The sequence below is a fragment of the Pelophylax lessonae genome (assembly GCF_965119305.1).
Source record: "Pelophylax lessonae genome assembly, chromosome: 3".
In the NCBI taxonomy this organism is placed as follows: domain Eukaryota; kingdom Metazoa; phylum Chordata; class Amphibia; order Anura; family Ranidae; genus Pelophylax; species Pelophylax lessonae.
Genome location: NC_138770.1, coordinates 623,405,788 through 623,417,872, shown reverse-complemented (window position 1 = coordinate 623,417,872; position 12,085 = coordinate 623,405,788). Strand labels below are relative to the sequence as shown.

The window sequence follows — 12,085 nt, the reverse complement described above, 5'->3', positions numbered from 1 at the left end:
AGCAGCTGCCCCAGCACCTCCTAATACTTACCTGAGCCCCTTCTTTATCCAGCCATGTCCACGAGTCCCTCGGCCAACCAGGGCTCTTCCTCCTGATTGACTAAGGTAACAGCAGCGGCGCCATTGGCTCCCGTGGCTGTCAATCAAAGTCAGTTAGCCAATCAGAAGAGAAAAGGGCTGGACCGAAGGGCAGCTCCATGTCTGAATGGACACACGAAGCTGCAGCTCCGCTCGGGTGCCCCCATAGCAAGCTGCTTGCTGTGGGGGCACTCGACAGGACAGAGGAGGGGCTAAGAGCAGCAAAGATTGACCCGAGAAGAGGAGGATTCGGGCTGCTCCATGCAAAACCAACTGCACAGAGGAGGTAAGTATAACATATTTGTTATTTTAAAAAAAAAAGAGCCTTTAAATTATTTTAAACTTCATGTTTACCACTGATCAGTTTCTGCTTGCTGGAGTCACAATCTATGCAGATGCATAAGACATTTTTCTTTTTACCTCCAGATTCTTTATGACTGGATATCTTCCTCTGGGATTTGAGTTCGCTGTTGAAATCACCTACCCAGAGTCTGAGGGCACCTCCTCCGGCCTTCTGAATGCCTCTGCCCAGGTAAATATGTTTTTCACAAATACTAAGGTAGCAGCCTCTGGCCTACTTACAATCATCCATAAAGGTTAATTGTGGTTCTGCCTTTAAATTCTTTATTACCATAGACATAATGCCAAATGTGTTTTATGTCCTTGTAGACTTGGGAACATGAGCTTTGTGCTAGTAGGGGATCTGTGTAATAAAAAACACTCCCTGTTTCACCAGAACAGGAAGAGGGACAATCTTTCAATGAGGACACTCTGGTTAGAAAATGACAAGAGAAGGGCGTACCGACCTTGTGCATTACCACTAAAAAGTTTATAGAAATCAAAGAAGGGTAGCGTGCAATATATTCACAAACATAGGATAAGTGCAAGCATGTAGGAAACGGGGAACCGCTTGCTTCCAGAACACTTCTCTACTGCTGGATAGCGTGATGACGTCCTCAAAACCTGGTGTGGCTAGCATCCAAAAAAAAAAAAAGCAGTCGAACATACAAATCCAAAAAGATGTGCCATGACCAGCCTTTCCAACACCTTCATAATTTTTGGGGTTAGTGCTACTGGGTGATAGTCAATCAGACCTAACTCTATACTGATCTTGAGGACAGGAACTATCAGGGTAAATTTCATTTTAAATCCTGATCTAAATCACTAGTAAATAGGCTTGATTTAAATTATAACTTTTAAAGACCAACTGTCATCTCTGTCCCACAGCGGCTTGTCCTCTGACCTGCTGTTGACTCACTGACAGTCCTAGTCACTTTAATGGGACGGCTGGGGATGCGGCAGTGACACAACAAGGTGAGGGACGTGGCAGCAGCAGGTGAGTGGTTGGCCGCTAACAGGCGCTGCCATGATGGATCTGAAATGACAGGTGCTCTTTAAATATAAGGACTCATTCTTGCTGGTAGTTGGTGTAAAATTGTGTGAATGCATCAATGCAGTGCATGTTATCTCAGCTTGCAGAGCTTGGATTCATTAAATGACTTTACCAGAAATATTGCAGAAATATATGGCCTCGTGCTACATAACTAAGCTCCATTCCATGCTGAATAAACTAAATTATTAATGTATCATAAATAGAAAACTATCGCTTTCGATAGATTTTTTTCTCCAAAAGCATTTTATTAAAATAAATTTAATTTAAAAAAAATAAAAAATCTGATTTCAATTTTTTAAAAAAAGATCTGATTTTTATCCACCCTGAGAACTATTGTAGTATTTATAGTATTTTACTGTTATTATAGACCTAATGAAAAATAGATTTTGGGTTTTCATACACTTAAACCCAGCACACTGTTGTAGTTGGCAGTGGTGGTGCAGGAAGCTTCTGACATTTTCCTGAAACCTACTATTAAAAAATGTTTGCTGCAATACTTAAAGTGGTTGTAAACTCTCACATACACCCATTTAAGTGAGTAGCCTCAGGTTTTAGAGATGAAATAAATCCTCCTACTTAAGTTGTATCTGTTTATCTGCAGTCTACTCTTTTCTACATCCGTTTAAAGTGCTAAACTGATAAAGCTTCTCTGAGCTGTCAGAAAAAAAGGGGTGGAGAGCTGAAATCACACACTGTAGAGCTGAAGGAGGAGAGCTCAGGGAACTGATTGCAGGGAAGGGACACCTCCCCTTCACACAGCATAGATCAGGGTCTCCAAACTATGGCCTTCCAGTTCAGGAACTACAATTCCCATCATGTCTGTGAATGTCAGAGTTTTACAATGCCTCATGGGATGTGTAGTTCCGCAACAGCTGGAGGGCCCGTAGTTTGAGGATCCCTGGCATAGAGTTGTCCTTTGGACACAGCTGATAACCGATAAAAGGCCAATCAAGTGATCAGCTGTGTCCAATCACAGCTGGTCACATGTAAACAGACTCGCCAGTTATTAGTATTCCTTTCCTCACACGCCATCTCTATGAGGAAAGGAGAGTTTATAATCGGCAAGTCTGACAGGGCACAGTGAGTACATTAACACTGATAATCAGGGCACAGATCATCAGCGCAGCCTCATCAGTGCACATCAGTGAAAAAAAAAAACTTACTTTTTTGCAAAATTTTATAACCCAAACTAAGAAAAATGTTTTGTATTGTTTTTTTTATTTTCAATTTTTTTCATTAGTTTAGCAAAAACTAAAAAAAACTCATGAATAAATATCGCCAAAAGAAATCTTTATTTGTCTGGCAGATCAACATCTACTTTTCTGTACTTGCAATGTTTACAAAGAGACAAAACCTGCGGCAATGTGCACATATCACAGATATTTATACATTTTTTTTTATTATTATTTTACCCTGAAATACACTTTAAGGCCCCGTTCACACAGGGGCGATCTGACTTGGGGGGGGCGACCTCCGAGGTCGCGGTGCGAGCAGCGCGCCGCGACCTCAGAGCGGCCGTCACGGACTTCATAACATTGAAGTCTATGACGGTCGCTCCGGGTCGCCCCAAAGAAGCTCCGGACCCTTTTTCTAAGTCGGAGCGACTTGTGTCGCTCCTATTAGAACGGGTCCGCAGCTTCCCTATGGAAGGCGACCTGCGGCGACCAGGTCGCCTCACAGGTCGCCTTAGTGTGAACGGGGACTCAGAGTCTTACCAGAATCTTTCTTCAACATGAGTATAATGATCGGGGATGCTCCCAAAATGTTTTTCTTTTTTTTTTTTTTTTTTTATTATTTGTGCAGAAAGCGAAGTTGAGTGTAGATATGATTCTTGTTAATATAATATATTCCGATTCTTTAGTGGTTCACAGTATGTGATTCTATCCTCCTTTTCCAGATATTTGGAATCCTATTCACCCTGGCTCAGGGAAAGCTGACAACCCTCTACAATCCTCTAGCTGGGAATATTTTCCTCTGTGCCTGGATGTTTGTGGGAATCATTTTAACAGGTGAGAGCACACATCTATAGAAATGTTTACAGTATGTATTACTGATCAAGAAAACCAATTCCTTACTACTGGAGGTAAAAATATCAAACTGCACTAACTGGATAAGTAAATGAGCCGCTAGCACATCAACTGAGATAAGTTGAATAAACCATAAAACCAATATAAGTGCAGCGTTAAAAACCTAGTGTAAAACGTAGTGAAGGAGTAAACATATAAACGTTCATAAAAGTGAGTCCCAGGTGAAGAAAGCAAAAATCTCTAAATCCTTAGGTGGCGTTTTAAAGATGAGATGATCCCACCACCGAGGAAGACGAGTAATGCCTCGTGCAGACGCAACGATTATCGGCCGACCGATCGGCCGTCTTTTGTCCAGTGTTGTGTTGGTTGAAATGTGCTCTAGACTGCGCACCAATTTTCTCGGCCAACAAAAACCAACTTCAGAAGTGATGTCATGTGCTGGTTTACTTTCCGTGTGTTTTTTCTTCTCTGAGCATGCCCAGTCTTGCTCATCAGATTTTTGTCTGCCGAAATCTGTACTGAGTGACGGAAAATCGGCCGTTATGTTGACGGCCAACAAAAATTTTATAGCCTGCACACCAGATTTTTTTCGGCCGAAAAGTCGGAGTCGTTTGTCGAAAGCATCATACTAACAAGCCGAAAATCGGCCGATCGGACGTTGGCCGAAAATTCACGGCCAACTATCGATGCATGTGTACGAGGCATAAGTCTGTTTTTTTTCAACTGAACAATCTCTCCTGCAAATTTAGTAGTTAGAGAGATGAGACAAACCATTTGCCATTGCCAGGGTTAGTTAGAATGATCCGCTTTTATTTATTCCTGTAAAACCTTTATCCCAAAAGGAAAAAAAAATGAGCTGTAAGGCCTCTTTCACACGGGCGTTCTGTATGTCCGTATATCACCCCATCCGTTTGCGGATGATATACGAACATAATGAATGTCAATGGGATTGCGGATGTCAGCGGATGACCATCCGCTGACATCTGATTTGCGTCCTTTAAGTTCTGTTCCGTTTTTTGGAACGGAACAGAACCCTATTTCTCTTCTGCTTAAAAAACGGAAAGGACGCAAAATCGGATGTCAGCGGTGTCATCCGCTGACATCCGCAATCCCATAGACATACATTATGTCCGTATATCATCCGCAAACAGATGGGATGATATGCGGACATACGGAGCGGAGGACACAAGTGTCATCCGTGTCCGTAAAAAAAAAAAAAAAGTGCCAAAGCGGATCAAAATACGGTCCGCTCCGTGTGAAAGAGGCCTAATTGGTTGTGTTATTGCAGCGTCAGCTTTCATTTGTTGTTAGTGTATCTAAATCTGCTAGTACATCTAACACTCCCCTCTCCCCAGACTGACAATGCTGTTGTGCAATGGTGCCCCCTGTGCTTCTTCATCCAGAGTGGAGGCACTCTAATACAGGAGGTTTGTTACTTAGCAGATCACCAGGTGAAAACAGAGGTAAAAAAAAAAAATGAGTGCAGCCACCACATCTAATAATTGGTAACCATTTTTGGTTTATTACCACTTTAACTTCTTAGGCTGGTGGAATAATGGGTCCCTCCACTGGTCGCACTGCTTACTCCAGCTGACCCCTAGTCACTGAAGAGAACAACTTCAGCCAAAACCTATTCTTTAGTTTGGGGAAGAGTTAGAACTTTCATCTGCTTTTTTTTTTATTTTTTTACTGAGACCTGTCCCTGTTTGGGGGGTTCACACTGCCATGTCATCAGGACAAAATGAGGGAAATCTAAAAATGTTACAGTTGTCCCTAGAACAGAAACTGAGTTGAAATCTCCCCATGAGAATACCTGTTCTGATGGCAGCGGTCAAAGGTGGCATTTCCCTTCACTTTGGGGAGATTCATTTCCTGTCATGTCCGAAGGACAGGAAGTGGGGGGGAATCTTCCCAGTGGGTGACGGAGAACAGTAAACACCTGGCAGAGATTCCAACCTTTCTCTGAGTTCCAAAACTAGAAACATTTTTTATTAGGAATTCTCTTCACTCTTTGCAATAAATAGAAGGTACAACTGTATGTGATTTGCAAGTGGTTCTAAAGGCAGAATTGTTTTGTTTTATTTTCATGCATTCTATGCATGAAGATAAAAAACCTTCTGTATGCAGCAGCCCCCCCTAATTCTTTCCTGAGCCCCAGCTCAACCCAGCAATGTTGCACAAGAGGCTCAGTTGTCTGAGGACTTTCCCTTATGGGCTGAGACAGCAGTGGGCACCATTGGCTCCTGCTGTCAATCAAAGTCAGTGAGCCAATGATGGGAGAGAGAGGGCGGGGCCAATCTGCAGCTCTATATCTGAATGGACACACAGCAATGGCTCGGGTGCCCCCATAGTAAGCTGCTTGCTGTGGGGGCACTTGACAGGAGGAGCGCTGGCAGTAGATCCAAGAAGAGGAGGATTTGGGCCGCTCTGTGCAAAACCAACTGCACAGAGCAGGTAAGTATGCCTTTTTCTTATTTGTTTAAAAATAACAGACTTTATTGTCACTTTAACCTAGATTCTTTTTATGTAACAAAAGAAAAAAAGCTGTAAATTAAGAATGCATTGAAATGAATATTTGGTGTGGGCACCCTTTGCCTTCAAACCAGCATTAATTCTTCTAGGTACACTTGCACAAAGTTTTTTCAAGGAACACAACCCGTAAGTTGTCCCAAACATCTTGGAGATCTAGCCACCGATCTTCTGTGGATGTAGGCTGCCTCAAAATCCTTGTGTCTCTTCATGTAATCCCAGACCAGGCTCCATGATGTCCCTCAGGAATCTGTGGGGGCCAAACCATGCCTTTTAGGACTCTTTATTTTTCTTTACACTGAAGATAATGGTTAATGACATTGTGCTGCAATATAAATTTGGGACCAATCACACGCCTCCCTGATGGTATGACTTGATGGATCAGTATCTGCCTGTATTTCTCAGCATTGAGGACAACATTGATCCTGACCAAAACTCCATTTGCAGAAATTCAGCCCCAAACTTGCAAGGAACATCCACCATGCTTCACTGTTGTCTGCAGACACTCATTACTGTACCACTCTCCAGTTCTTAAGAGAAAACTGCCTCCTGCTACAGCTAAATATTGGTTTAAATTTTGCCTCATCAGTCCAAAGCACCTGCTGCCATATTTCTGCACCCAAGTTTCTATGTTTTCATGCATAGTTGAGTGGCTTAGCCTTATTTCCACATCAGAGGTATGGCTTTTTGGCCACAGTTCTTCCATGAAGCCCACTTCTGGCCAGACTTCTCCAGATAGTAAATTTGGTGTTCCAGGGTCCCACTGGTTGCCGCCAGTTCTGTGCTGATGGCACTGTTGGACCTCTTCCGATGTCGAAGGGAAGTGAGCATAATGTGTCTTTCAACTGCTGCATTAGGTTTTCTTGCCCGGCCACTGCGTCTACAGTCCTCAACCTTGCCTGTTTTGTTTTTTTTTGTGCTTATTCAAAAGAGCTTTAACAGCACATCTTTAAACCTCAGTCTGCTTTGAAATCTTCGTCTGGGAGAGACCTTGCTGATGCAGTATAACTACCTTGTCTTGCCATGGTGTATGACCTGTTACATGAAACTGTCTTCTACAACCTCACCTTAGTAGCAGAAAGTTTGGCTTTTCTTTACCCCGTTTTAAGCCTCCTATACAGCTGTTTCAGGTAATAACTGTGTTTCAACCTACATATTAAATTAATGATCATTAGCACCAGCTTGGTATAATTGGTTAATCATACACCTGACTCTGATCCTACAAAATCCCTGACTTTGTGCAAGAGTAAGAACTGATGCTGAAAATAAACAGAGAAGAGCCGAGCCGCTCAGGTGTAGTCTCTGAGCCTGGTGCAGGTCAGATCCGTCACCTGAAACAGTAGAAATCCAAAGGTGAGACCACACTCGAGGCAATTTGTTGAAATCAATGAATATCTCTATTCCTCACAGATTAATACATACAGACACAGTGCACGAACAGACGTGTCAGGTTGACGCGTTTCACGATACAACTGATCGCTTACTCATAGCCACACGGGGTGAGAACTGATGCTGGTTTGAAGCCAAAGGGAGGTCACACCAAATACTGATTTGATTTAGGTTTTTCTTTTGTTTGCTCACTTTGCATTTTGTACATTTTTTGCTAAAGATAAACCATTAAAATCTTTGCACATTACTGTATTTAGAATATATATATATATATATATATATATATATATATATATATATATATATATACACACACACTCACCTTTTCCCTAGTAAAATGTGGATAAAGTAATCGGCTTTAGTCCAAAGGTTTAGAACTCATAGTTGATAATCTATAATGGATATAGTGCACAGCTGATATGTTTTTGTCTCAGGGAAGATGACACCTGTGCACATTGTTACGTGACTATTCATATCTCATTCTACCTCTTTACAGATTTGTAATTTGTTATTCTGTGTTCCTGTTGCAGCTCTTATCAAATCAGACCTAAGAAGACACAATATAAATGCTGGAATCACGAAGTCCGAAGTCAAGGCAGTACGTGTACCTTTATTCCATAACCAGGCATATTCTATAGGTCATAAAATGATATGCAATGTGCAGTAACCTATGATCACCATTCAGGTTTCATCAGTCACTTAGTTGAACAGTAATACAAAATCTGATTGGGTGCCTAAAGCTGGCCATAGACTGATCAAAAATTGGCTGGTTCAGCAGGTACCAGCTGAAATTTCAGTTCATGTATGGCTATCCCCATTTGACAGAAGTTGATCAGGAATGTTGGAAAACCTTTGTCGATCAGCTGTGATTGGTGTGATAATTGTATTCTGACAGCACATAAGTCCCACTAACAGAATACAATGTCCTAGCAAGGAGGATTTCTCAATCCACTTCGCTTTTTTGGATGGAGGAACCCATTTGTTTTTTTCTTTTTTCAATTAGCGCGCAGGCTGGTCAAAAACAGTCATTTATGGCTAGTTTTTATTTTTTCTGTAATTTGCATAGCATCATCTTTTTTTGCACTATGACGGCTGGGCAGGGCATGCGTTGTTCCGGGTGTACGTCTTATGACTTCCTCCCGAAACAGGCCGCGCTGTGGCACAATCTGTCACCATCGGCACAGCCAATGACTGATCAGTGTACCAGCCCGTTGCCGATACCATGTGATCGCTGTGACCAATTACAGCAGATTACATGACAATTGTACACAATGGATGGCTTCCTTTCATGCCTATTCATTGTGTACAATTGTGTTGCTAGCTGTGATTGGTCACAGTGATCACATGGTATAGACAGGGTCAATCACAGTCCATCTATATAATTAGCTGTGGCCAATCACAGCTAATCACAAGAGTAAACACTGAATAAATCGGTTTAAGGGTCCATTCACACTAGCGCAACTTGTCAGGCGACTTGGTCGCCTGACAAGTCGCGGTCGCTCACTCGCCATTGAATAGGACCCGTTCTAATAGGAGCGACACAAGTCGCTCCGACTTGGAAAAAGGGTCCTGTACTACTTTGGGGCGACATTATATGAAGTCAATGCAAGTCGCGCCGAGGTCGCGGTGCACGCTGTGCACCGCGACTTCACAGGTCGCCCCACAAAGTCGTGTCGCGGCAGTGTGAATGGGCTGTCATTCTGTAAAAATGGTTAATTAAGCCATCAATAAAACAAAACAAAACAAATCCTGATCACTTCTCCAGAGTAGTACAGTATAACTATGGTAACACTGTATTGCTCTGGTCAGTTGTTTTTTTTTTAACATACTGTCACTAGTCAGTGTCCCTGATCACCGCCACACCACTTATATGATGCGTTACTGCACTGGGTACAGTATGTTAAAAAAAAAAAAAATTGTGGAAAAAAAACTTCTTGTGACGAAGAATTACAACTTCAAAAAACTTGCCATGCCTCTTACTAAATGCCTTGGGCTGTCTACTTTCCTAAAAGGGGTAATTTGGGGGATAATTGTGCTTTCCTGGCATTTTCAGGCCTCAAAAAATTAGATAGGCCTCAGTACGTGAGGATTGATAATTTTTTAGATATATACCATAGTTTGTGGACTCTATAACTTTCCTACAGTCTTAATAATATACACTAATTTGGGTTATTTTCGCCAAATAAATGTAGCACAATACATCTTGGTCTCAATTTATGAAGAATGATTATTTGCACAATTTTATAACAAACTTTTTTTTTTTTTTTTTTTTTTTTCAAAACTTTTGGCTTTGTTTAGTTTATTTAGCAAAAAAAAAAAAAAACCCAGTGGTATTTTAAATACCACCAAAAGAAAGCTCTTTGTTTGAAAAAAAGATAAAAATTTCATATGGGTACAGTGTTGCATTGTCATTTTTCAGTGCTGAAAGTGCCCAATATTAAAGTGGTTAATAGAATTACATGTTTTGTTTTTACACAATTGAATATTTTTTCTTTTTCCCTTAGGTCCCTGTGGACAGCCCCATAGAACCAGCCCCAAGTATACAGTCCTCCACACAGATCTAGATATGGCTGGAAAATGTCTGCAAGGCTCACGGTGGCACTGCAATGGGAGTGACATTGGATGACATATTTTGTGACGGTTGGAAGGAGTTGTGTGTCTTCTGCTCATGAATGTAGCACTGGACTGAAAAGTCACTTCTACTGAAGTACTACTCTAGTTTTACTCATTCATAACTGGAATTCATTTCACTCGGTGTAAAAGTACAATCACGCCAGGATTACCTTAGGTGTTTTAAGGTATAAATGGTGCCGGCTATCATAAGATTTTCCAAATCAAATTTTACTGTTGTGACTTGTTGTGACCTCATTTGTAAAGTACATGTCATGATAATGGGGCGGAGTTTACCCTTTCCACCAAAATGTCCCCTCTCCAGGGTCCTTTATAGGCAGTTTTGTACATGACTTGTATAGCTTATACTATATAAGCTCACTCCTATACATTCCCCAAAAAAACAAAGCTTTAGCTTTAGTTTTGATAATTAAAGGTTATATACGATAGCAAGGAGATCGCAATCGGTTATTGTTTTAGGGCATTTTTTGACAAATTAGGTCAACCGTAATCTAAGCTATTTAAAGTGGAACTTTATCCATAACAACTTGATAAAAAATTAAGTTCTTTAGCAAGGAACATACATTCCAAAATAATAATGTTACTAAAATGAATTTTGCTGAAGCCCAGAGCCCCTGAGCAGCTTGGGCTGCAGCACGGCCTCTACATTTTTCGCACATTGTAAAAAAGTAGGGAGCAACTGAGCATGTGCAGAGCAGGGTGAGGCAGTGTATTATTGGATTTGAAACAGTATAGGCACTTACTTTTAATGTTTAACCACTTGCGGACCACTCAATGTACATTTAATGTGGCAGGGCGGCCGCTCTGTGCCAGGTCACGTACCTAGTATATGATCTGACACTTCCGTGTCTGGGGCGCTCGCCGTGCCGGCGACCCTCTTTACAGTGAGAGCCCAGCAGCAGGTACCGCAGATTAGATGTTCACCGGCACCCGCTGATTACACACGCAAAACGACAATCTGCCTATGTAAACTGGGCAGATTGTTGTTCTGTCAGAAGGGCAGGTATTGATCCTGTGTTTCTGCTAAGCAGGAACACGGATCTTTGCCTTCCCCTAGTCAAAGCACCTCCCCTACAAGTGAGTAAGCACAACCTAGGCTCACGGTTAACCCTTTGATCGCCCCTGAATTTAATCTCTTCCCAGCTAGTGTCATTAGTACAGTGACGGTGCATATTTCTCTATCGTGCATTGACAGACGCAGCCTCCAGTTTGTTTCTGCCTAATGAAGATGGAGGCTGCGTCTGTCAATGGACTTTAGAGAAACAGATTTCACGGTAAGATCTTACAAAAATCTTGTTTTCTCTATCATCCATTGACAGACGCAGCATCCATCTTCATTAGGCAGAAACAAACTGGAGGCTGCATCTGTCAATGGATTTCAGAGAAACAGATTTTACGGTAAGATTTTACAAAAATCTTGTTTCTTTTTTTTTTTTGTTTTTGTTTTTTAGCACTGATCACTGTATTAGTGTCACTGGTTCCTAAAAAGTGTCCAAAGTGTCAGGTGTCTGATTTTGTCTGCCACAATATCGCAGTCCCGCTAGAAGTTGCTGATAGCTGCCATTACTAGTAAAAAATTAAATAAAAATATGATAGTTTGTAGACGCTATAACTTTTGCGCAAACCAATCAATATACGCTTATTGAGATATTGGGATTTTTTTTTTTTTTTACCAAGAATATGTAGCCGAATACATATTGACCTAAATTAATGAAGAAATTAGATTTTTTTTTTTTTCTTAACATTTTCTCATTGGGTGGGTTATATAGCAGAAAGTAAAAAATAATATTTATTTTTTTCAAAATTGTCGGTCTTTTTTTTTTTTTTTTGTATAGGGCAAAAAATAAAAACCGAAGAGGTGATCAAATGCCAACAAAAGAAAGCTTTATTTGTTGGAAAAATAGTACAATTTTTTTTGGGTACAGCGTCGCACAACCGCACAGTTGTCAGTTAAAGTAACGCAGTGCCATATCCAGAAAAAAATTACCTGGTCAGGAAGGGGGGGGGGTGTAAACCTTCTGGTCAGGAAGGGGAGGGG

At 41.3% G+C, this 12,085-nt stretch overlaps 1 protein-coding gene across 1 annotated transcript in view; it reads left to right on the top strand.

Moving 5' to 3' along the window:
- FLVCR1 (FLVCR choline and heme transporter 1) overlaps nucleotides 1-10,034 on the top strand; it is a 63,830-nt gene extending 53,796 nt beyond the window's left edge. The window contains exons 7-10 of the mRNA XM_082251366.1: nucleotides 505-610; nucleotides 3,369-3,480; nucleotides 7,947-8,014; nucleotides 9,921-10,034. Of these exons, the coding sequence (XP_082107492.1) occupies nucleotides 505-610; nucleotides 3,369-3,480; nucleotides 7,947-8,014; nucleotides 9,921-9,980 (346 nt within the window). The 3' untranslated portion in view covers nucleotides 9,981-10,034. The remainder of the gene's footprint in view (nucleotides 1-504; nucleotides 611-3,368; nucleotides 3,481-7,946; nucleotides 8,015-9,920) is intronic.
- The last annotated feature ends 2,051 nt before the right edge of the window (nucleotides 10,035-12,085 follow it).